This window comes from Hylobates moloch, unplaced genomic scaffold, assembly GCF_009828535.3.
Source record: "Hylobates moloch isolate HMO894 unplaced genomic scaffold, HMol_V3 SCAFFOLD_11, whole genome shotgun sequence".
In the NCBI taxonomy this organism is placed as follows: Eukaryota; Metazoa; Chordata; class Mammalia; order Primates; family Hylobatidae; genus Hylobates; species Hylobates moloch.
Genome location: NW_026652286.1, coordinates 80,790,562 through 80,812,934, shown reverse-complemented (window position 1 = coordinate 80,812,934; position 22,373 = coordinate 80,790,562). Strand labels below are relative to the sequence as shown.

General features: G+C 38.8%; 1 protein-coding gene across 7 annotated transcripts in view; it reads right to left on the bottom strand.

The window, feature by feature from the left end:
- ATM (ATM serine/threonine kinase) overlaps positions 1-22,258 on the bottom strand; it is a 140,691-nt gene extending 118,433 nt beyond the window's left edge. For 4 of the 7 annotated variants that reach the window (XM_058424495.1, XM_058424499.1, XM_058424500.1 and 1 more), the window contains exons 1-6: positions 17,503-22,258; positions 17,311-17,423; positions 15,878-16,023; positions 9,439-9,603; positions 1,215-1,380; positions 317-555 (exon numbers count right to left, since the gene is read on the bottom strand). In XM_058424495.1, coding sequence (XP_058280478.1) covers positions 317-555; positions 1,215-1,380; positions 9,439-9,603; positions 15,878-16,023; positions 17,311-17,423; positions 17,503-17,574 — 901 coding nt within the window. In that variant the 5' untranslated portion in view covers positions 17,575-22,258. The remainder of the gene's footprint in view (positions 1-316; positions 556-1,214; positions 1,381-9,438; positions 9,604-15,877; positions 16,024-17,310; positions 17,424-17,502) is intronic. The other 3 variants (XM_058424497.1, XM_058424498.1, XM_058424496.1) reach the window with 3 other exon arrangements.
- Positions 22,259-22,373: the final 115 nt, after the last annotated feature.

Below are 22,373 nucleotides of genomic sequence, written 5' to 3'. Positions count from 1 at the left end.
TACAGTCTGTGTCAGACCCCTTAGTACCTAAGTATTGATGGATAATTAGCTCCTAAAGGGAACAATGTCTCAGATTTGTTTGTATTTCCCATAATACCTAACATTGTATTGAACAAATAGAAAGGCATAACAGAATCTGCTACCACTGCTTCAAATTCCAAAAACTCTATGAAAAACATTCTCATGGCTAACTAACATTATCAACCAGAGCAATCCAGAGGAAAGTCATATCCTCCTAAAGAACACTAATTTTATACTTAAACCTCTATGTTTGAATGAAGAAGCAAATTCAAAACAGTAAACATTTCCTTTATACCTTTTTCTTGGGTTTTGGCTCCTTTTGGATGATGGATATAAATCTGCAGTTGAAATAATTCAATAATGACTTCTTTTAAAGAATCATTAAGTCTATGTTGAGTCCAAATATAAAGCAAAGTGGGAAGAATTTCGTCTCCTAATTCACACACTCGAATTCGAAAGTTGACAGCCAAAGTCTTGAGGAAGATAGTAAGAGCTGCTAAGATATGATTTAGACCTGACGAGCTCTTTTCTTGTCTGTGAGAAAACAAACAAACTCAACTGGGTATAATAGGGGGAACAAACTGCACAAATTGAACAGTTATGAAGTGGTATGCTGAAAGAAAAAAAAAAAAACCCTAATTTTCAAACAAGTCTTAATTTCAAAACTATTCGTTAAAAAAAAATCACAGCATTATTTCACACTAACAAAAAATCAATTCTTATTTAGTGTTAAGAGACCACTTCTGCTAGCTCTCCCTCCTGCTAAAACATTGTCTAAAAATAAACAAAACTGATTTGTAACACCATTTATAAAATGTTTCACATTATACATTGAGTACTGCCATACTAATGTACAACAGTAATGCTTCCAAAATATTTTCCTATTTTATTCTCAGTATATTACAACCATCCTCAAAATGGGGGAAATGCAACGACTTAGAGGATATTTAACTTTCCTGGTCAACAGAACATCAGCAAGACACATCTCCCACTTGAAAACATCATGTAGTGTTCTGCATATTGGATATTCAGAAAGTGTTGGACTTGGTTGTCTCTTTAGGAATCCACTAGTTCTGTTATGATGGATCAATGTTTTATTTAAAGGTAGAATTTTTAGTTACTGAGTCTAAAACATGGTCTTGCAAGATCAAAAGTATTTCAACACAAAACAAAAGAAAAAGAGATTAGATTACCTCGCACACTGAATAGCCTTGGAAAAAAATTCCAAAAATTTGGAATTTAATCCGTCAGTCTGAGAACAGCATCCTTTGGTAACAGCATGAATTATTCTAGCCACTAAAACTCTATGAACATCTTGTGAAGGTTTCAGATAGAGCCTGAAGTACACAGAGAACAATTCTTAAAAAAAAAAAAAAATTATTAGTCATGATTTTTTAAAAATCAAAATGTATTAAATGTTACAATTTAACTTAAATATTTCATAATCCCATACAGCAAAAGGATTTTAAAACTGCACTAATTTATTTTTAACATAGTAAAAGTACTCCATCAGTATTTAATTTTATCTTATATAAAATGCCTTTAAGACAAGAACAACTATAAACTGCTGTGAGAGCACCAGTTTAAGAGCCAGATCGCAGAAACATTACTTAACTTCTCTAAGCCTCTGTTCCATCATCCAGGCCTAAGAAAGCACTTACAGTACATACTCCATGGGTTTTTCTTTCTTCTGTTTTTTGAGACAGAGTCTTGCTCTGTCGTCCAGGCTGGAGTGCAATGGTGCAATCTTGGCTCACTGCAACCTCCGCCTCCTGGGTTCAAGAGATTCTCATGCCTCAGTCTCCCAAGTAGCTGGGACCACAGGCGCACAAAACCAAGCCTGGCTAATTTTTGTATTGTTAGTAAAGATGGGGTTTCACCATGTTGGTCAGGCTGGTCTCAAACTCATGGCCTCAAGTGATCTACCCACCTTGGCCTCCCAAAGTGCTGGGATTATGGGCATGAGCCACTGGGCCTGGCCTCCACAGTTTTTTAAAATAATAATACTATTTGATTAATAATATGCACAAAATGTGTTGAGACCTATGAAGGGTATGAAATTTTACTCTGATTGGTTTGTTTCTTATTTATTTGAGGTAGAGTCTTACTCTGTCACCCAAACTGGAGTGTGGTGGTAAGATCATGGCTCACTGTAGCTTCAATCTCCACAGACTCAGGTAATCCTCCCACCTTAGCCTCCCAAGTAGCTGGGTCTAGAGGCCCACACCACCATACCCAACTGATTTGTATTTTAGGTAGAGACACGGTTTCACCATGTTGCCCAGGCTGGTCTTGAACTCCTGGGCTCAAGTGATCCACCTGCTTAGGCCTCCCAAAGTGCTAGGATTACACGCATAAGCCACTGTGCCTGGCTGAGATTTTACCTACTTATAACCTAACAAATTAGCATGACAGTTTCCTGGGTGCTAGCAGGAGACCTGAGGTTCCTGATAAGAGAAAAAGGACAGTTTATTTCTCCCAGCAATGATAGCAGCCAGACTACCTTCATTTTGCATCAGTTCCCCAGTACCAAAGGCAAGATGAAATGGGACACTTGACACTGCGAAAACAGTGGACTGAGTTATAACAGACAAACCTCAAGCTTTTTATAATGAATAAGCTATAAGTAAATCTGTCCTGTTTTAGAGGAAGCCATCATCTGACCTTAAATGATCTACCTGCCTCAGCCTCCGAAAGTGCTGAGATTACAGGTGTGAGCCACTGCGCTCAGCCCCCAAATAACATTATTACACAATGTTATACTTGTGTATAGTGGGACTTTATATATAGACAATCACGTCATCTACAAAAGGGAAGTGTTATTTCTTCCTTTCCAATCTGTAAGCCTTTTATTTTTCTTGTCTAACTACCCTAGCTAGAACCTCCAATATAATGTTGAAAAGGAGTGGTGAGAGTGCACATCCTTATCTTGTTCCCAATTTGTCTTATGAAAGGTTTTAAATTATGGCTTCAATTTATTCTCCTAATAGTTATAGGACTAGTCAAATTATCTATTTTATATTGGATGACTTTTGATAATATATGGTTTTGAGGAACTGGCCCATTTAAATTAAGAGATGTTCATAGTGTTTCCTTAATATCCTTTTAATATCTATAGGATCTGCAATTAGATCTCACTTCATTTCTAATATCAGTAACTTTGGTCTTCTTTTTTTTGTTTTTTTTTAAGAGACGGAAGTCTCACTACACTGCCCAGGCTGGATTTGGACTCCTGGGCTCAAGTGATCCTCCCACTTCAGCCTATCAAGCCATAAAAAGACACGGAGGAGCTGAGAACGGTGGTTCACACCTGTAATCCCAACACTTTGGGAGGCTGAGTTCAAGTTGCTGGCCTGAGCAACATAATAAGACCTTATCTCTAGTAAAAATGAAAAATTAGCAGGGTGTGATGGCTTGTGTCTGTGGTCACAGCTACTTGGAAGGGGGCGGGAGGATCACTTGACTCAGGAGGTCGAAGCTGCAGAGAGCCATGATCTCACCACCACACTCCAGCCTGGGTGACAGAGTGAGGCCCTATCTCAAAAAAAAAAAAAAAGACAGAAAGAAAGAAAAAGACATGGAGGAACATTAAATGCATATTACTAAATGAAAGAAGACAATCTGAAAATGATACATACTGTTATGATTCCAACCACAGTCACATACTATATAACAATATTCTGTTCAATGACAAATGGCAATATGAAAAGGTGGTACCATAAGATTGTATTAGAACTGAAAAATTCCTATTTAAATACTTAGTGATGTCATAGCACAAGAAATTACTCACAAGCATTTGTGGTGATACTTGTGTAAAAAAACCCACTGCACTGCCAGTCATATAAAAGTATAATACATACGATCATGTACAGTACATAAACCTTGATAATGATAATAAATGACTAAGTTACTGGTAAAATGTTAGGTTTATGTACTTACTCTACTATGCTTTTTATCACTATTTTATACTATATTCCTCCTTCTTCTTCTTAAAAAACAAAACAAAACAAAACAGTGAAACAGTCTCAGGTAGGTCCTTTAGCAGGTATTTCAGAATAAGGCACCATTATCATAGGAGATGAAAGCTCTGTGCATGTCCCTGAAGATCTCCCAGGGGGACAAGATGCAGGGACAGAAGACAGTGATACTGATGATCCTGACCTTATGTAGGCCTAAGCTCATGTGTGTGTTTGTGTCTTTGTTTTCAACAAAAAGGTTTAAAGGAAAAAATAGAGTAATAATTTCATTAAAAAAGCTTACAGAACAAAAGAAAAAACATCTATAAGTATATAAGGAAAAAATATTTTTGTACAGCTGTACAATGCATTTGTATTTTAAGCTAAGTGTTATTTAAAAAGAGTCAAAAAGTTTAAAAAGTTTTAAAGTTTATAAAGTAAAAAAGTTATAGTAGCTAATGTTACTTTGGTATTGAAGAAAAATATAAATTTTTAAATTTGGTACAGAATAAGTGTTTACAAATTCTACAGTAGTATATAGTATCCTGGGCCTTTACATTACCACACATTTACATACCCAGAGCAACTTCCAGTCCTGCAAGCTCCATTCATGGTAAGTGCCCTAGACAGGTGTACCACGTTTTATCCTTTATACCATACTTCCACTGTACCTTCTCTATGTTTATATAGGTTTAGATACACAAATACTTGCCATTGTGTTACAGCTGCCTACAGTATTCAGTATAGTAACATGCTGCACAGGTTTGTACTGCAGGAGCAGTAATGCCATATAGCTTAGGTGTGTAGTGTTATACCATCTAAGTTTGTATAAATACACTCTATGATGTTCACACAACAAAGAAATTGCCTAATGATGTATTTCTCAGAACATATCCACATTGTTAAGAGATGCACAACTGTATATGACATACTGGAAAAGGCTAAACCATGGAGATAGCAAAAAGATCCATGGTTCCCACAGTTTGCAAGGAGGAAGAGATGTAAAGGTGAAGCACAGAGGATTTTTCTGACAGTGAAACTATTCTGTATGATTCTGTAATAGTGAAAAATTGTTACCATTCTCTCCCAGAGGAAAAAAAAACATGACCATCTCATTAGATACAGAAAAAGATCTTTAAAAATGTCAAAACACTTGTCCAAATCCATAGCATATGTACCACCAAAAGTGAATCTTGGACTCTGGATAATAATGATGTGTCCCAGCATAGGTTTACTGATGGTAACAAACATGCCACTGGTGCAAGATGTTGATAGTAGGGCATGCTGTGTGTGTCCAGTGGACCTTCCACTCAGTTTTGCTATAAATTTAAAATTCCTCTGAAAGATATAAGTCAATTTAAAAAAATGGAAACCACTAGGTTTGAGAAACTGAATAATTGACAGTGTAGCTTGAGCACAGAAATTAGAAGCACTTTAGTTAAGTTAGACAGGAAGAAGCAAAATTATGCAGCACTTTCAAGGCCTGGAAGAGGAATCCTCATTTTCTATTAGTTGTGCTAGTGAGAATGTAGAGAAACTGGAACACTTGTGTGCTGCTAGTGAGAATGCAAAATGGTGTAGCTCCTGTGCAAAACAGGATGTTGGTTCCTTAAAAAATTAAATATAGAATTACCACATGATCTAGCAATTCTACTTCTGGGTATATAATCAAAAGAACTGAAAGCAGGAAACTCAGGAGACGTATACTCATGTTCATGGCAGCATTATTCACAATAATCAGAAGGTAGAAACAACCCATGTCCACCAATGGATGAATGAATGAACAAAATGTGGCATATACACAGAACAGAATAGTGTTCAGTTTTTAAAAAGGGCGAAATTCTGACACAAGCTATAACACTGATGAGCCTCAAAGACATTTTGGTAAGTGTAATAAGCAGGTTGCAAAAGGACAAATACTTATAGGAGTCCTCTACTTCAGGCTGCTATAACAAAGTATCATAGATTAGGTGGCTTAGAAACCACAGAAATTTATTTCTCTCAATTTTGGAGGCTGAAAGCAGATCAGGTGCCAGCATTGTGGGTTTCTGGTGAGGGCCGTCTTTGGGGCTGCAGACTACTGACTTTGAACTATATCTTCACATGGCAGAAAGACAGCAAGTTAGCTCTCTGGCCTCTTTTCATAAGGGCATTAATCCCATCTATGAAGGCTCGACCCGCAGGACCTAATTACCTCCTAAATCCCACACCTCCAAATACCATCCCTTTGGGAACTAGATTTCAACATAATTGGTGGGACACAACATTCAATCCATAAAAATGAAGTACCTAAAATAGCCAAATTCATAGAGAGAGAAAGTAGAATGGTAGCTGCCAGGGGATAGGGGAGGGGAAAATGGTAAATTATTGTTTACTGAGTATAGAAAAAAAAAGTTCTGGAGATGGATGGTGGAGATGATTATACAACAATATGAATGCACTTAATACTACACAACTGTACACTTAAAAATAGTTAAAATTATAAATGTTATATATATTTTACCACAATAAATCACACTGGAGGTCCTAGCCAATGCAATAAGGCACAAAAATAAAATAAAAGCCACATGGCTCAGAAAGAAAGAAAAAAAAATACTGCTTACAGAAGACATGTTTGTCTACAAAGAAAATCCCAAAGAACATTCAAAGAAAGCTACTAGATTTAATAAATGATTTTAGCAAGGTCCCAAAATACAAGGTCACTACACAAAAATCAACTGTACTCCTGTATAATTTTTGTGCATGAACAATTTGAAAATCAAAATGTTAAAAACAATGCACTTACAAACTACTGCAGTATAAATCTAACAAAACATATACAAAATCTTTTTGTTTATACAATTATAAATAAATGTCAATTTGCAGCTGGGCATGGTGGCTCATGCATATAATCCCAACACTTTGGGAGGTCAAGGGAAGGGGATCACTTGAGCCCAGGAATTTGAGACCAGCCTAGGCAACACAGTGAGATCCTGTCTGTATTTTTTTAATATATAAAATTAAAGAAAAAAAAATTGTCAATTTACAATAAAAAATCTATATGCTGACAATTATAAAACACTAATGAAAGAAATCAAAAAAGACAAGTGGCCAGACGTGGTGGCTCAAGTCTATAATCCCAGCACTTTGGGAGGCCGAGGCAGGTGGATCACCTGAGGTCAGGAATTCGAGACCAGCCTGGCCAACATGAGGAAACCCCATCTCTACTAAAAATACAAAAATTAGCCGGGTGTGGTGGCACTTGCCTGTAATCCCAGCTACTCAGGAGGCTGAGGCAGGAGAATCGCTTGAACCTAGGAGGTGGAGGTTACAGTGAGATGAGGTCGTGCCATTGCACTCCAGCCTGGGCAACAGAGGGAGACTCAGTCTCAAAAAACAAACAAACAAGCCAAAAAAAAAAAAAAAACCTAAGTAAATGGAGAGATATACAGTGTTCATGGATTGGAAAACTCCACATTGTTAAGATTTCTATTCCTCCCAAATTGTTCAACAGATTCAATGCAATTAGTATCAAAATCCCAGCAAGATCTTTTGTAGAAATCAGTAAGCTGATTCCAAAATTTATATGGAAATGCTGACTCAATCTTAGGCCATTCTTCTCATCTCACACTAAACTCTATATACAAATCTCATCCATAGTCATGGCTTCAATCACCACCTGTACCAAATATATATTTTGAGCACAGACTTTGCTTCTTCCACAGAGTCCTCATCTAAGCAAGTTTTAAAAGGAAGCTAAGTAAAAAAATATTTTGACAAAAAAGCTAATTATAAGAAGTAACATCTAAGAAGTGGCAAAGCTTAGCTTAAAAAAAAAGAAAAAAGAAGAAGTAAGAATAGTTAGTTTAAAAATAAAAAGGGGGTTTCAGAGAACAAACTAGATGACAGAATATAGTAAGGAGACTAGGGGAAAGACTGCCTGTTTCAGTGACAGCCATGGTTGTAAGTGATAATGTAAAATGCCCTACATATGACCAGCCATACTGGGGAAAGATCTGGCTGAGTAACCTAGATATCACCAGCCTATTCCCAAAGGCTGTCTCTAGGCTTGTTGAGGGCCCTATTACAGACACAGCCTATCTTGTGTTCAGAGTAACATAAAGGCTACAAATGACTCCTAAGAAATTAGTACAACAGCTGAGAAGGCATTTATTCTCATGGGAACAGTAGAGTGTAATGCAGGAGTGAGGGTACTGATTAGGTAGTAGTTTTGTGGTTCACATGCATCTCCTTTTGAAATAATAAAATGGCAATAGAGAATATGGACAAATGTCTTTTAATTTAGCTAGCAAAATTTAGCTTAAATACTTTCCATGAAAAAAAAAAGCTTCTAAACTTTTAGAGTTCATGTATTAGAAGACTTTGACATCTGACTTAAAATCATCTTGTTAACGTCAAATCCTACTTTCACTTATTCTCAAACCCAGAAATCCTCCATCTTTGAAATCAACAAACTGAAGTATTTCAGTCTCTGACCATAACTTCCTTCCTTTGTGGTCTCTCAGTACCTCCCAGCTATAAACAGGCAACACCACCAGATTCCTCCCTAGAACACACTCTACACATCTAGTGAATCACTAGGTTCTGTACATTGTCTTCTAATGCATTCTATTCTAATATATTTGATTTCCATTACCTTAGAAGTAGTGTGCTAACTGCCTCATCCAATGGATACTTTTGTGTCTTATCCTTTCTACAACACTTAAAATGTTGGCCACACCCCTTTGAACTTTAAACTCTCTTGCTTTCACTTTTTTTTTTTTTTAAATGGAAACAGGGTCTCAATCTGTCGCCAAGGCCGGAGTGCAGTGTCATCACAGCTCACTGCAGCTTTAACCTCCAGGGCTCAGGTGATCCTCCTGCCTCAGCCTCCCAAGTAACTGGGACTACAAGCGTGAGCCATTACCTCCGCTATTTTTTGTAAAGACAGTTTCACCATGTTGCCCAGGCTGGTCTTTAACTCCTGAGCTCAAGCAATCCACCGGCCTTGGCCTCCCAAAATGCTAGGATTACAGGCGTGAGCCACTGCACCCTGCCTGCTTTTACTTTTATGGTACTTCTCTCTCTTGGTTTTCTCCCTTTCTACTTAAATCATAGTTGAGTTTAGGTGTCACTGTTTTGTATACCTACTGAACCCAAACATGTCTGTATTACAGCACATTATGAAACTGTGATTTACTTGGGTTTTCTTCTGCCACTGTCAACTCCTTGACAATGGAGATGGTATTTTTCAACTGTAATTCCAGCTCTGATATCAGGCACCTGATATTCATGACTTTATTCAGAAGTTACATAATAAATAAAAATTAAGGGTCAGGTTCAATAACCATATAATTTTACTAAAGTACTGTTAAACTGTCAGGTCACTTGGGGGATACAGACAGATGCAGACAGAGTGCTTTCTTTGGTGAAGTTTCATTTCATGAGGAAAAATTCACAAACAACAACCTTCAAAACATACCTAACCACTGTTGCTGAGATATTTCACACCAGTATTTTCTCACAGAAAGAATGTCTTTGAGTAGTATGTTGCTATAATCAGCTCCGTAAATAGCACCATTAGATGAATCTTTCACTGTATCCATGATATAATTTAAGAGTTCTTGACATTTCAGCCTAGGTGCTCCTATTTAAAAATAAACAAAGAAAGAAAGAAAAACATAAATTTGAACAAAAATAAAAGACACTTGGAATGGCAACTATTTAAATAATTCCACTTGGGAAATTACTATTAACTAAACTTCTTTTGCAGAGAATAAATTGGCAAATTATGGCCCCAAGCAAAATTCATTTTTTTTTTTTTTCTTGCAAATAACATTTTATTGGAACATAGTCACATCCATTCATTTACTTATTGTCTACGGCTGCTTTTGTAATTAAGACAGAGATGACTGCATGGCCTATAAAGTCAAGAACATTTACTATCTGGCCTCTACACAGTAAGTTTGCCAACGCCTCCTTTATAGGAATATATAGCAAAAACAATCATTCTTTTTTTTTTTTTTTGAGATGGAATCTTGGTCTGTCACCCAGGCTGGAATGCAGTGGCACAAACTCAGCACACTGCAGCCTCCACCTCCTGGGTTCAAGTGATTCTCCCACCTCAGCCTCCCAAGTAGCTGAGACTACAGGCGTGCACCACCACACCCCGTTAATTTTTGTATTTTTAGTAGAGACAGGGTTTCACCATGTTGGCCAGGCTGGTCTTGAACTCCTGACCTCAAGTGATCTGCCCACCTCGAAAAGCAATCATTCTTAAACAATTATAACCTTAATAATTCACAACTTCTGGTGTTAGACCAAACATGTTCCCAAGTTTTTTGGCACTCTTTATGAAGAATGAATTTATTAGAATAACATAAGATTACAAGGAGAATATTTACCTTGGAAAGCGAAACTAGTTCTAAGTCCTATAATAGCATTTATGGCATACAAATACCTCAGGTTGTAATTTTTTTTTTTTAAGACAGGGTCTGGCTCTATATTACCCAGGCTGGTGTGCAGTGGCATGATCACATCCAACAGCAGCCTCAACCTCTCAGGCTCAAGGGATCCTCCCACCTTAGCCTCCCGAGTAACTGGGACTATAGATGTTGTGCCACCATGCCCAGCTAATTTTTTAAATTTTTCATAGAGACAGAATCTCTCACAATGTTCCCCAGGCTGGTCTTGAACTCCTGAGCTCAAGGGATTCTCCTGTTTTGGCCTCCCAAAGTGCTGAGACTAAAGGTATGAGCCACTGTGCCTGACCCCTGTGCCTGTGTCATTTTTAACAGCATGTTATTTACTTATTAGAGATTCTGAAAACTCAGCATGACTAGATACATATTCTTGAAGGTAACAAAATTACATTTAAAAATAATTTAATTCTCATTTTCAGTAAATTATATTTATGTCAAAGCAGAAATGCCATTTTTCAATACTGACAATCTTAAAATTGAATATATTTATTGCTATAACTATGAGCAGAACACAACTCATGTAAATATGAATATATTCTGGATTAGGGTTTTTGTATGATGAAACTAGTTATATTCACAGGCTATGGGAAATAAATATACACTGATATAACTGCAAAATCATCTTCACTTATGGCTCATTTCATAATTTTAGGCATTGTCCAGTTATGAAATGCACAACCATGTGATCCTTTTTTCTAGTACCCTCTGCATTTCTCTTATAGTCCTTGTAACATTTTTCTAATCTAAAACATCCATTGTATGATTAGATCCTTAAGGAAAGGAATTAATCTCTATATTCTGACATAAAAGCCCAGTGACTGCCCTAATAGCAAATGCTCAATAAAAATTAATTTGTGTTGAATAACTACAGAAATTAATATTATAATAAAATCCTATTTTCCTATGTCCTTTATCCCAATATATCTCCCTCCTCTACCAAACATGAGAAGTATTTCAAGAAACATGTTGACTTTTTTTTCATAGTTTTGCTTGTTTTTGAGACAGTCTCTCGCTCTGTCACCCAAGCTGGAGTGCAGTGGCCCCATCATGACTCACTGCAGCCTTGACCTCCTAGACTTAAGGGATCTACCCATGTCAGCCTCCCAGGTAACTAGGACCACAAGCAAGCACCACTACACCCAGCTAATTTTTTTAGTTTTTGTAAAGTTGGGGTCTCCCTATGTTGCCCAGGTTGGTCTCAAACTTCTGGGATCAAATCTTTCTTAAAAGTACAAGTTGCCTGCAGGGACTTTTATTTTTTTTTTGGACACAGGATCTCACTCTGTCATCGAGGCTGGAGTGCAATGGCACGATCGTGGCTCACTGCAACCACTGTCCCCTGGGCTCAAGTGATCTTCCTCCCTAAGCCTCCTAAGTAGCTGGGACTATAGGTGGTCACCACCACACCTGGCTAATTTTTGTGTTTTTGTAGAGACGAGGTCTCACCATGTTACCCAGGCTGGTCTCAAAATCCTGTGCTCAAGCAATCTGCCTGCCTTGGTCTCACAAAGTACTAGGATTAGTGGCATGAGCCACTGTGCCCAGCCTACCTGCAGAGACTTTCAGGAATCTTATGGAACTTAACATTTTTCACAGCTGAGTTTTGCACTATCTAGACTCTATTTAAGCTTTGTAAAAAAGCAGACAAATGCTAACATAAAGAAATGAACGGGCTGGGCACAGTGGCTCACGCCTATCCCAGCACTTTGGGACAACAAGGCGGGTGGATCACTTGAGGTCAGGAGTTCAAGACAAGCCTGACCAACGTGGTGAAACCCCGTCTCTACTAAAAATACAAAATTAGCTGGGCATGGTGGGGCATGCCTGTAATCCCAGCTACTTGGGAGGCTGAGGCGGGAGAATCGCTTGAGCCCAGGAGGCACAGGTTACAGTGAGCCGAGATGGCGCCATTGCACTCTAGCCTGAGCAACAAGAGCAAAACTCTGTCTCAAAAAAAAAAAGAAAAGAAATGAACAGTAGTCTGGGTGTGGTGGCTCACACCTATAATCCCAGCATATTGGAAGGCAGAGGCAGGCAGATCACTTGAGGCCAGGAGTTTGAGACCAGCCTGGCCAACATGGCAAAACCCTCGTCTCTACTAAAAATACAAAAATTATCCGGGCCTGGCAGCATGTGCCTATAGTCCCAGCTACTCTAGAGGCTGACACGGGAGAATTGCTTGCACCCAGGAGGAAGAGGCTGCAGTGAGCCAAGACTGCACCACTGCACTCCAGCCTAGGCAACAAAGCAAGACTTTGTCTCAAAAAAAAAAAAAAAAAGAGAAATCAACAGTATTTGCTTACTTGCTTCTTCTCAGCTGCCTTTTACTTCTTTTTTTCTAATCTCTATTTCTTCATCATATCTTGGATACCAATGCTAAGCAAGACTGGCAAAGTCTTGACATATGTTAAATTTCCATCAACCCTCCAATCTTTTCAAAAAAACAACTGAAGTGGGGTGAGGGAATAGTAACTCCCTGGTTTTGCCCCAAGATTAAAAAGGTTTAAGTAACAAAGTCAAATTTGAAAGAAAAGGAAGCCATAAATTAAAAAACTAATTTTCAACTACTTAAACGACCTGCATTGATAATTTCATCAACTCTTTCTTATACACCAACATGCTGACGCATTTTCAAATGTAATCTCCATTGTTAATGTTGCAATTAAAAGGTTTGTTCACTGCAAGGCAAAACTACTGTACACATTGCAAACTTTTCTGGTGGGCTACAAAATTGACATGTTATCTTTCTCTCATTCACTCTTTCAGTAAGTACCTACTATATCCCAGTGTTACTAGCAAATAAAATATTTTACTGGATACAAAGCTACCACACAGAGCAAAAGTGGGTGCAGAATATTTTGGTGTAGTTTTCCTTTGTCTCTGCTGGAGTCTCTGACAAGGGGTTGAAGCTATCCACACAAACTGGCATCTCAGAGGAGGTAGAAAATTGACTAAACCATTATTCTTTGGACTCAAGTCTCATACCACCAATCTGAAATATTCACTAATAATCTGCATACTTCTACTAAATATTTACCTATTTGGGGGCTTTCCTGATTCTTTTTTTTTTTTTTCTTTGAGACAGAGTTTCACTCTTGTTGCCCAGGCTGGAGTGCAATGGCACAATCTCAGCTCACTGCAACCTCTACCTCCCAGGTTCAAGCAATTCTCCTGCCTCAGCTTCTCAAGTAGCTGGGATTACAGGCACCCGCCACCACACTCAGCTATTTTTTGTATTTTTAGTAGAGATGGGGTTTCGCCATATTGGCCAGGCTGGTCTCAAACTCCTGACCTCAGGTGATCCGCCCGCCTCAGCTTCCCAAAGTGCTGGGATTACAGGTGTGAGCAACCGCGCCTCACCCTCCTGATTCTTAAATTAAGAGTTGGTATCACAAAGCAACATCCTTATCTGTGAAGAGCCCAGGAGTCCCTGAACACACATTTCTGCCTCTAGCTTTTCAGTATGTGTAAAGCCCATTTCCTTACAAAAGCTTACCAGGATCCTGCATTTTGGTTCCAAAAAATCAACTCTTCACAATATTAATTGTACAAGTTAAAGATGGGAACTATTTGGCTCATCAGGAGAAAAAAATATTTTTGGGGGTTGTTTTTTTCCTCAAATCATAGCAAGTAAAATGTCCGTTTAGTGTTGGTTCTGACAGCCAAGGAAGCTCACATGATCTTAGAATTAATCAGTAAAAGTACAGAATGAAAGATAAGCAAGACTTGCTTCACTCTGTACTAATTAGAATATACCTAAAAGATTGAGTCCTGGCCAGGTGCAGTGGCTCACACTTGTAATCCCAGCATTTCAGGAGGCCAAGGCAGGAAAATCACTTGAGGTCAGGAGTTTGAGACCAGCCTGGCCAACACAGGGAAACCCTGTCTCTATTAAAAATACAAAAATTAGCCAGACATGGTGGCCCGTGCCTATAGTCCCAGCTACTTGGGAGGCTGAGGCAGGAGGATCACCTGAGCCCAGGAGGCGGAGGCTGCAGTGAGCCAAGATTGCACCACTGCATGCACTCCAGCCTGGGCTACAGAGCAAGATCCCGTATTAAAAAAAATGAGTCCCACACTTTGTTTGTTTTTCTGGCCTCTTCCCTGTAAGTAGAGGCCCACACTTTAAGACAGACAATTAAAGTGAAGATATTCGGAGGACAGTGGCATAAAACCTAAGTCACGTGAGCTGAAGAAAGTGAGTTTATGAACTTTAGAGATGAGGACTCAGGAAATATTGTGGCTACTTTCAAACATCTCTAAGGATGTCACACTAAAAAAGTAAATAGGAGTTTTTTATATACTCTCAGAAGGGAGAAGCAGTAACAAAAGATAGGTTTTTAATACTTTTCTTTTTTTGAGAGTCTCGCTCTGTCGCCCAGGATGGAGTGTAGTGGCGTAATCTCAGCTCACCACAGCCTCTGTCTGCCGGGTTCAAGTAATTCTAGTGCCTCAGCCTCCCAAGTAGCTGGAATTACAGGCGTGCACCACCATGCCCAGTTCATTTTTGTATTTTTAGTAGAGACGGGGTTTTGCCATGTTGGTCAGGCTGGTCTCAATCTCCTGACCTCAGGTGATCTGCCTGCCTTGGCTTCCCAAAGTGCTGGGATTACAGGAATGAGCCACAAGGCTTGGCCAGTTTTTAATACTCTTAATGCTATTCAAAGATGCAAAAGAAAGCCTTGAAAGTATATTCAATCATGAAGACTGCACTTCTGCCTAAAAGGCTAGGGACGTATAGAGGGCATCCAAGACTAGGTAGTTAAAACAGTAATTTTTAATTCCTTCACTGGGCATGGTGGCTCACATCTGTAATACCAATAACTAGGGAGGCTGAGCAGGGGGAGGAATGCTTGAGGCCAAGAGTTCAAGATCAGCCTGGGCAAAACAGTGAAATAACATCTCTGAAAAAAAAAAAAAATCAGCCTGGCATGGTGATGCACTTCTGTAGTCCTAGCTACTAGGAGGCCAAGACAGGAGGATCACTTAGGAACAGAGAAGCTTGAGCCTGCAGTGAGCTATCATCACACCATTGCACTCCAGCCTGGGTGACAGAGCAACACCCTATCTCTTAAATAAATAAATCCCTTCATTCCTCAGATTTCTGTCATTCTGTGCTTGCATAAATTTCCCCAAATATTTGAACCTGTAATATTAAAAACCAGGCTGGCCTGAGTGCAGTGGTGTTTACAGCTAATCGATCACAACCAGTTACAGATTTTATTTGTTCCTTCTCCACTCCCACCGCTTCACTTGACTAGCCCTAAAAAAAAACCTTTTAATAAAAATAAAAATCATTATATGTACTTGCACTCAACTTTTATCTTATTATATTTAGAACAAACTCATGCAACAGTTAAGTCCTTAAAATGATCTGAAAAAAACTCACGCAACAGTAATCTGTTAAGCCATTTATTTATAATTTATAACATCACTTACTTCTATTTGCACATTTGATGAAGTATTTGACCAAACTACTGATTTCCTGCATCTTTTTCTGCCTGGAGGCTTGTGTTGAGGCTGATACGTTTGGTTTTGCTATTCTCAGACATTCTGTTTCTTTCTGAATATATTTCTGTAAAAATCTTCAAGAAAACAAAATGCAATTTCAGAAACTCGTTGAATACTTAAATTATAGTAATTTCAAAAGCTGTTCATGCCATCACAAAGAGCAACTTTTAAACTACCTTGCTTAGATTACTATACCAGCTGAATAAAACAAATAAAACAATTAAATATCTCTTTCAAGGCCTAACTCCTACAAGACCAATTTAATGTCTGGTCTGCAAAGCCCTTAATCTTCTATGACTTTCTATTGCTTTACTGCCTGCTTTCTAAATTTGTCATTAAAAGCTTACAATGCTAGTAAGGACCCTCTCAATCCTCTCTCAACTCCTTCTGTTATTCTGTATAGGATCTACCTCTTTCTTAGGCAGTTGGTAATGTTGCTAGCCATTAAATGAAGCCTGCCTAGAAGATATTCATTACTAGCCAGGAGTGCTGGATGCATATTTGACCTACCAGATCAGCTTATACAAAATATTATTCATCTTCAGGTTATAATCATATTTGTGGTATTTAAAATAAACTAGAAAACCAGAGGAAAAACAGCATGCATGTTTCATTTTACATGCATTCAAATCTCTAACAGTCCATCTAATACCAAATAGGAGCTAAAAATAAAACAATCTGTCATAAACACTGAAGGACAACTAAAGACATACTTCCTCTTGACTACAAATGTTATTTCTAGTTTATTTAGTACTCTCAGTATTTAAAATACTTTATTCATCTTTCCTAATCCTTACAATCTGTTTCTAGTTATAAATGGATTTCATGGTTGAAAATGATGTCTCAATGTAAAAATGCATCAACCCTGTTTGCCACTCCTGTCCAACAATCAGTTGTGTTTTTTCATTGTTTGAGGTATTTTTTGTTTTTAACCAAATTCATATACAAGTATTCCAATCTTCCTTTTACTTGTTTTATTACAATTTAACACACGGCATTTACTTATAATCAGAGTAATATTTAAAGGTGTAAAAGTAATATCCAAACATTTATTATAATTTTTTCCTCTAATCTGAAGTCTTGTGAACTAATTAAAATGAAAGAAATTCTCTCTCAATTTTGAGTGAGATATGTCTAAAACATTTTATTGAAGAAATAATTTATAATTTTTAAGTTTCTATATGAACAACCTTTAAAAATTATGTTTTGGATAAATATTAAATGCCAAATTCATATGCAAGACATAATGATATATAGGAAGCAAAGATAAATGTTAAGACTTACACACAAAAATAATATCACAACAGAAATAAATATGAAAGAGAAAAATAAAGACAGTAAAATAAATTTGAGTAGAATACCTAAAAACAGCATCCCAATTCAAATATTTTCCTTGTTTGGAATCTGAATGCCGATCTAGATGTTTAATTGTTTCAGGATCTCGAATCAGGCGCTTAAATTTCTCAACTTCTTTCTGAAAATAAAAAGGAAATAATAATGGGTTACTAATCACACTTATTTCAAGGAAAAATTGAATTTAAGTAATTTACTACCTTTCGTTCTGTAGCTCTATCATGTTCTAGTTGACGGCAGCAAATAAGCAGATCATTAAGTACTAGACTCATGGTTCACAATTTCAGAACACACATCACTGTCTGTAAAAAAAAAATACATATAGGTATATATATGTATATATATGCATATATATAGAGAGAGAGGTGTGAAAAAATGTATATATAATTATTTTATACTGCAGTATTTATAGTTAGATTTAACTGTACAATTAGAGGCACATTCTGATCAAAGGCACAATAATTTTTCTTAACATTTCCGCATTTAAAATGAGATTTTCTTAAAATCTATACAAGCAATGCTGTAACACAAAAATGTTTGCCTTGCTTGCAGCAGTAGTAGCAGGATTAAAATAAAAGTATAATTTACACTGGACGCAGTGGCTCACGCCTATAATCCCAGCACTTTGGGAGGCCAAGGTGGGAGGATCACAAGGTCAGGAGTTCGACCAGCCTGGCCAACATGTTGAAACCCCATCTCTACTAAAAATACAAAAATTAGCCGACTTGGTGGCGCGCGCCTGTAATCCCAGCTACTCAGGAGGCTGAGGCAGGAGAATCGCTTGAAGCCGGGAGGCAGAGCTTTCAGTGAGCCATGATCGAGCCACTGTACTCCAGCCTGGGCAACAGAGGAAGGCTCTGTCAGGGTGGGAGATGGGGGAATTATATTACTCTGAGACCAAAGAAACATGATATTTAAATTGAGACATGAAAGATGAATAGAAAACAGCCAGGTAAATAAGGAAATGAGCACTCAAGGATTTAACATTGACAATGAACTATTTAAAAGCACTCTTGGCCAGGCGTGGTAGTGCGCGCTTATAGTCCCAGCTACTCAGGAGGATGAGGCAGGAGAATCACTTGAACCCAGGAGGCGGAGGTTGCAGTGAGCGGAGATCGCACCACTGCACTCCAGCCTGGTGACAGAGCAAGACTCCGTCTCAATGAAAAAAAAAAAAAGCACTCTTGCTTACATGGAGAGACGTGTCATTTTGCTGAGCCAAAGGCTTAAAACATGCTTTGGAACTGATAAGTAGGAAGTTATCAGAGCTAGCAAGCTTTGCCTACCATTTCCGTCTCAACTGGTATTAAGGTTCTTATGTAACACATAACAATAGGAGTAAAATGACATTTCTGTTTTAAAAGGAAATGAAGGAAATTCTATGCTATGGTGGTATCCTTTGCAAATATCAAGGATCAACTATATTTTACTATGCCTTGATTCCACTGTAGTAGCTCTCTTCTTTTGGCGGCTTCTGATATAATCAAACTCTCTTTTGATGTCCTTCAAAAAAATGTAGTCAGAACAGCATTTCAACACGGACACGAAGATGGGAAAAACAGACACTGGGGACTGTTTGAGGGACGGAAAGAGAGGGAGGTATGGCTTGAAGGGCTACCTATCAGGTACTATGCTCACTACCTGAGTGACAGGATCATTCATACACCAAGCCTCAGCAACATGCAATTTACCCATGTAACAAACCCGCACATCTACCCCCAGAACCTAAAGTAAAATAGAAAAGAAAAAAAAAGAAACAGCATTCTGTTTTACTAGTTCTGATCTAAACCTTTATATAATACAAAGAAGTTTTTTTATTAAACTATGTCTGTAAACAGAGAAAAAATACATATATTTATGTATATTATACCTACACATACCTATTATCTCAAGATGTAAAAAGGTAGGGAAAGTCCTTCTCCTATCCATCCATCTAAATTCTACTTAATCTTTCAAGATCAAGTATGTTTCTCTGCCCCAATTCAATCTCACAGAATCTCAAAATTGGGAGGAACTAAGAGACCAGGTCCAATCTTTCTATAAAGGAAGGAATGTCTCCTACAAAATGAATGCCCTGTCTGAATATTCTCAGTAAGAGCTGACTACCGGGGCCAGGTGTGGTGGCTCATGCCTGTAATCTCAGCATTCTGGGAGGCTGAGGTGGGCATTTCATGAGGTCAGGAGTTCGAGACCAGCCAGCCTGGCCAACATCGTGAAACCCTGTCTCTACTAAAAATACAAAAATTAACCACGTGTGGTAGCACGTGCCTGTAATCCTAGCTACTGGGGAGACTGAGGCAGGAGACTCACTTGAACCCAGGAGGCGAAAAATGCAGTTAGCTGAGATCACGCAATTGCACTCCAGCCTGGGTGACAGAGCGAGACTCTGTCTCAAAACAAAAAAAACAAAAAGCGCTGACTACTCATTTTATTAGCAGATGGCTCTGATTCTATTCTCCTTTTGTGTTCACTGGTGGTTCTTCTGACCTCCCCCATCCCCCAACACTATTACAACCTCCGCTTTACTCTGCTATAGATTACAGATTGTTATTTGAGTCCTTTTCATTTGATTATATACTTTCTGTGGACAAGTATTATCATTTTTGTTTTTCCATTCCTTATGGTTTTATCTAGGAATCTTCTTACTTCTTCAATCTCAGCTTAAAGTCTTCTTGAGTCAATAAGGAAAATGAAACTGGTAATCTAACCAATGAAAATACCTTAGCAATATCCAAAGAACCATAAGCGTTGGCACCTTTATTCCTAAATACACTAAAGATTTGACACTTCCCGGAAGAGGCAGTCCTAAACTTGACTTTTTTTTCCCCATGGTGTGACTTCTTTGAACTTGTTTTTCTTACCTTCAGTTTCTTAATGATTACTTTGAAGAAAACAAAACAGTTCAGTATTATCTACATAAACGGAAGATGTTCATTCACTGATAGATGCAAACAATATTTACTACGTATAGCTAGACAAATAATGAACTAAACAGATACAAATCCTACCCTCATGGAGTCATATCTGGGCAGCAGCGTGACAATAAACAAGTAAATTGATAAACCAATGCATAATTCCAAATTGTGATGTATGCCTCTGAGGAAACAAAAATATAGTAATAGAAAATAACTGTAAAGAGAATCATTTTAGATAAACTGTCAGGGAACGTATCTCAGAGGAGTTTATAATAAAGCCAAGATCTGAACTAACTGGTGCCAATCAAAAGAAGGGCTAGAGGACCAACACTTCAGAGAAGGAGACTAGCATAGCCAAAGAGTTCTACAATGTTAAAGAACACAGTATGTTGGCGGAACTGAAAGAAGGCAGAGAACTATTAGGTAGTCAACTAGAATATGAGTGTCACCATATAAAGATGAACTTCATTTATACGTTAATCCAGAATATCTAGGTTCCACTCAAGGTTCAAATGAAAAGATAAAGATTTCCTACTTCCTACGAGCCTCTGAATTGATGAATTCAATGTTCCTTTTTAGATCTCAACCAAGTTGACCCCTTTGCAGAACTTGACAATGACGCTTATATCCCATCTTCTTAGAAATAACTCTGCCCTTGGCATGCCATTCTTTTCTAGTGCTAAGGAGTGTGGCCTCTGTAGTCAGATTGTATTAGTTCAAATCCTGGTTCAGCCACTTACAAACTGTATAATCTAGAGCAAGTTCACTAATCTCTTCAAACCTCAGTTTCTCAATGATAAAAGGAAAAATACTAATACCTACCTCTATGAGTTCCTATAAGGACCCATATACATGCTTACAGTGCCTGAAACACAGCAAATGTTAGCAATGATCATATTCCCTTCCGTTATAACTGTTTGGAAAGTCTCCTGATAGCTCTTCTTCCGCTCATACCTCAAAGAACAGCTTTGTTTTCTTAGTCTCATCCATTCCTATGACTTCAGCAGCTGAAAACCCACAAAATGTATTTCATTCAATGCCAAACCTCACTCTGGAGCTTCAGGGTCCTTCTACACTTTCTGCCTTTACACGCATTTTTCCTTCCATCTGGAAGGCTTCTACCATCTGCCAAGGTAACACTGCGAGGTCTCACCACAAACTGAATTGACAGTCTCAGGCTGAGTTTGCAGAGAACCAAAGTCACTCCTCTACCATCAGAGTACTCCCCTATCACATACATTATCATCCACTGTAGTTGTCTTATCTGTACCTGGTAAAAACAGCAGCTAACGCTCACGAGTGCTCACCACAGGTCAAGATTATCTCACTTATCTTCACAAGACAGTAGAGAGAGGCCACACGAGTGACAGAATTCCAATTCCAGCCGTATGATTCCCGAGCCCAAGCTCTTAACCGCGAGGCTGAAGTTGAAATATCAATAAGGGCTCGCTGACTAAAAGTACTAAATACGAGAGAGAGAACAAAAGATGACTAGTCAAGTCGCGTAGTTAAATCTGAACCCTAAGGTGACATGAAAAGAGGATGCGCAGGAGGCAGGGTTCATTCAATTCAGGGCGTTTAAAAGGAGGAGGTTATTGGCCAAGTTCGCTAAGAACCCCGAGAGAGGCCAGGAAAGATGGAGTGAGGAGAGGAGTCAAGGGTCGCTCTGGAGGGGTGCATGAGATTGGCGGTCTGTGGAGAGGACAGACTGGGTCGCACACGACTGAATTTTCCAGCGCAGAAGCCACTGCGTTGCCTCCGCGCCCCTACCGCTGCACTCGGAAGGTCAAAGTAGTATCAACCGCGGCGGTGGCTGCAGCGCAGATCCCCGCTCCTCTCGCCTCCTCCCGCGGCCACGGCTTCTTTTCTCCGTTAGCCACGCAGGTACCTACTCCCGCTTCCGGTTCAAACCCTGCGTGACTGCCCAGCGCCCACTTCTGGAGGAAGAAGCAAGGCCGAGCGGCGGCAGAGCACGGTGTGCCCATGCGCACCCAGTATCACGCGGTCTCCGCGCTCAAAACACTCCCCCAAAACATTCGGCCTGTCGGAGCAAACGCGCCTGCGCCATGTCCACCAATGGCCAGCGACCTAGCGTTTGCGGCTCGCCCTTCGGCTCGGGCTCCGGGGCTCTCACCCACCCTCCTCGCCCTCGTCGT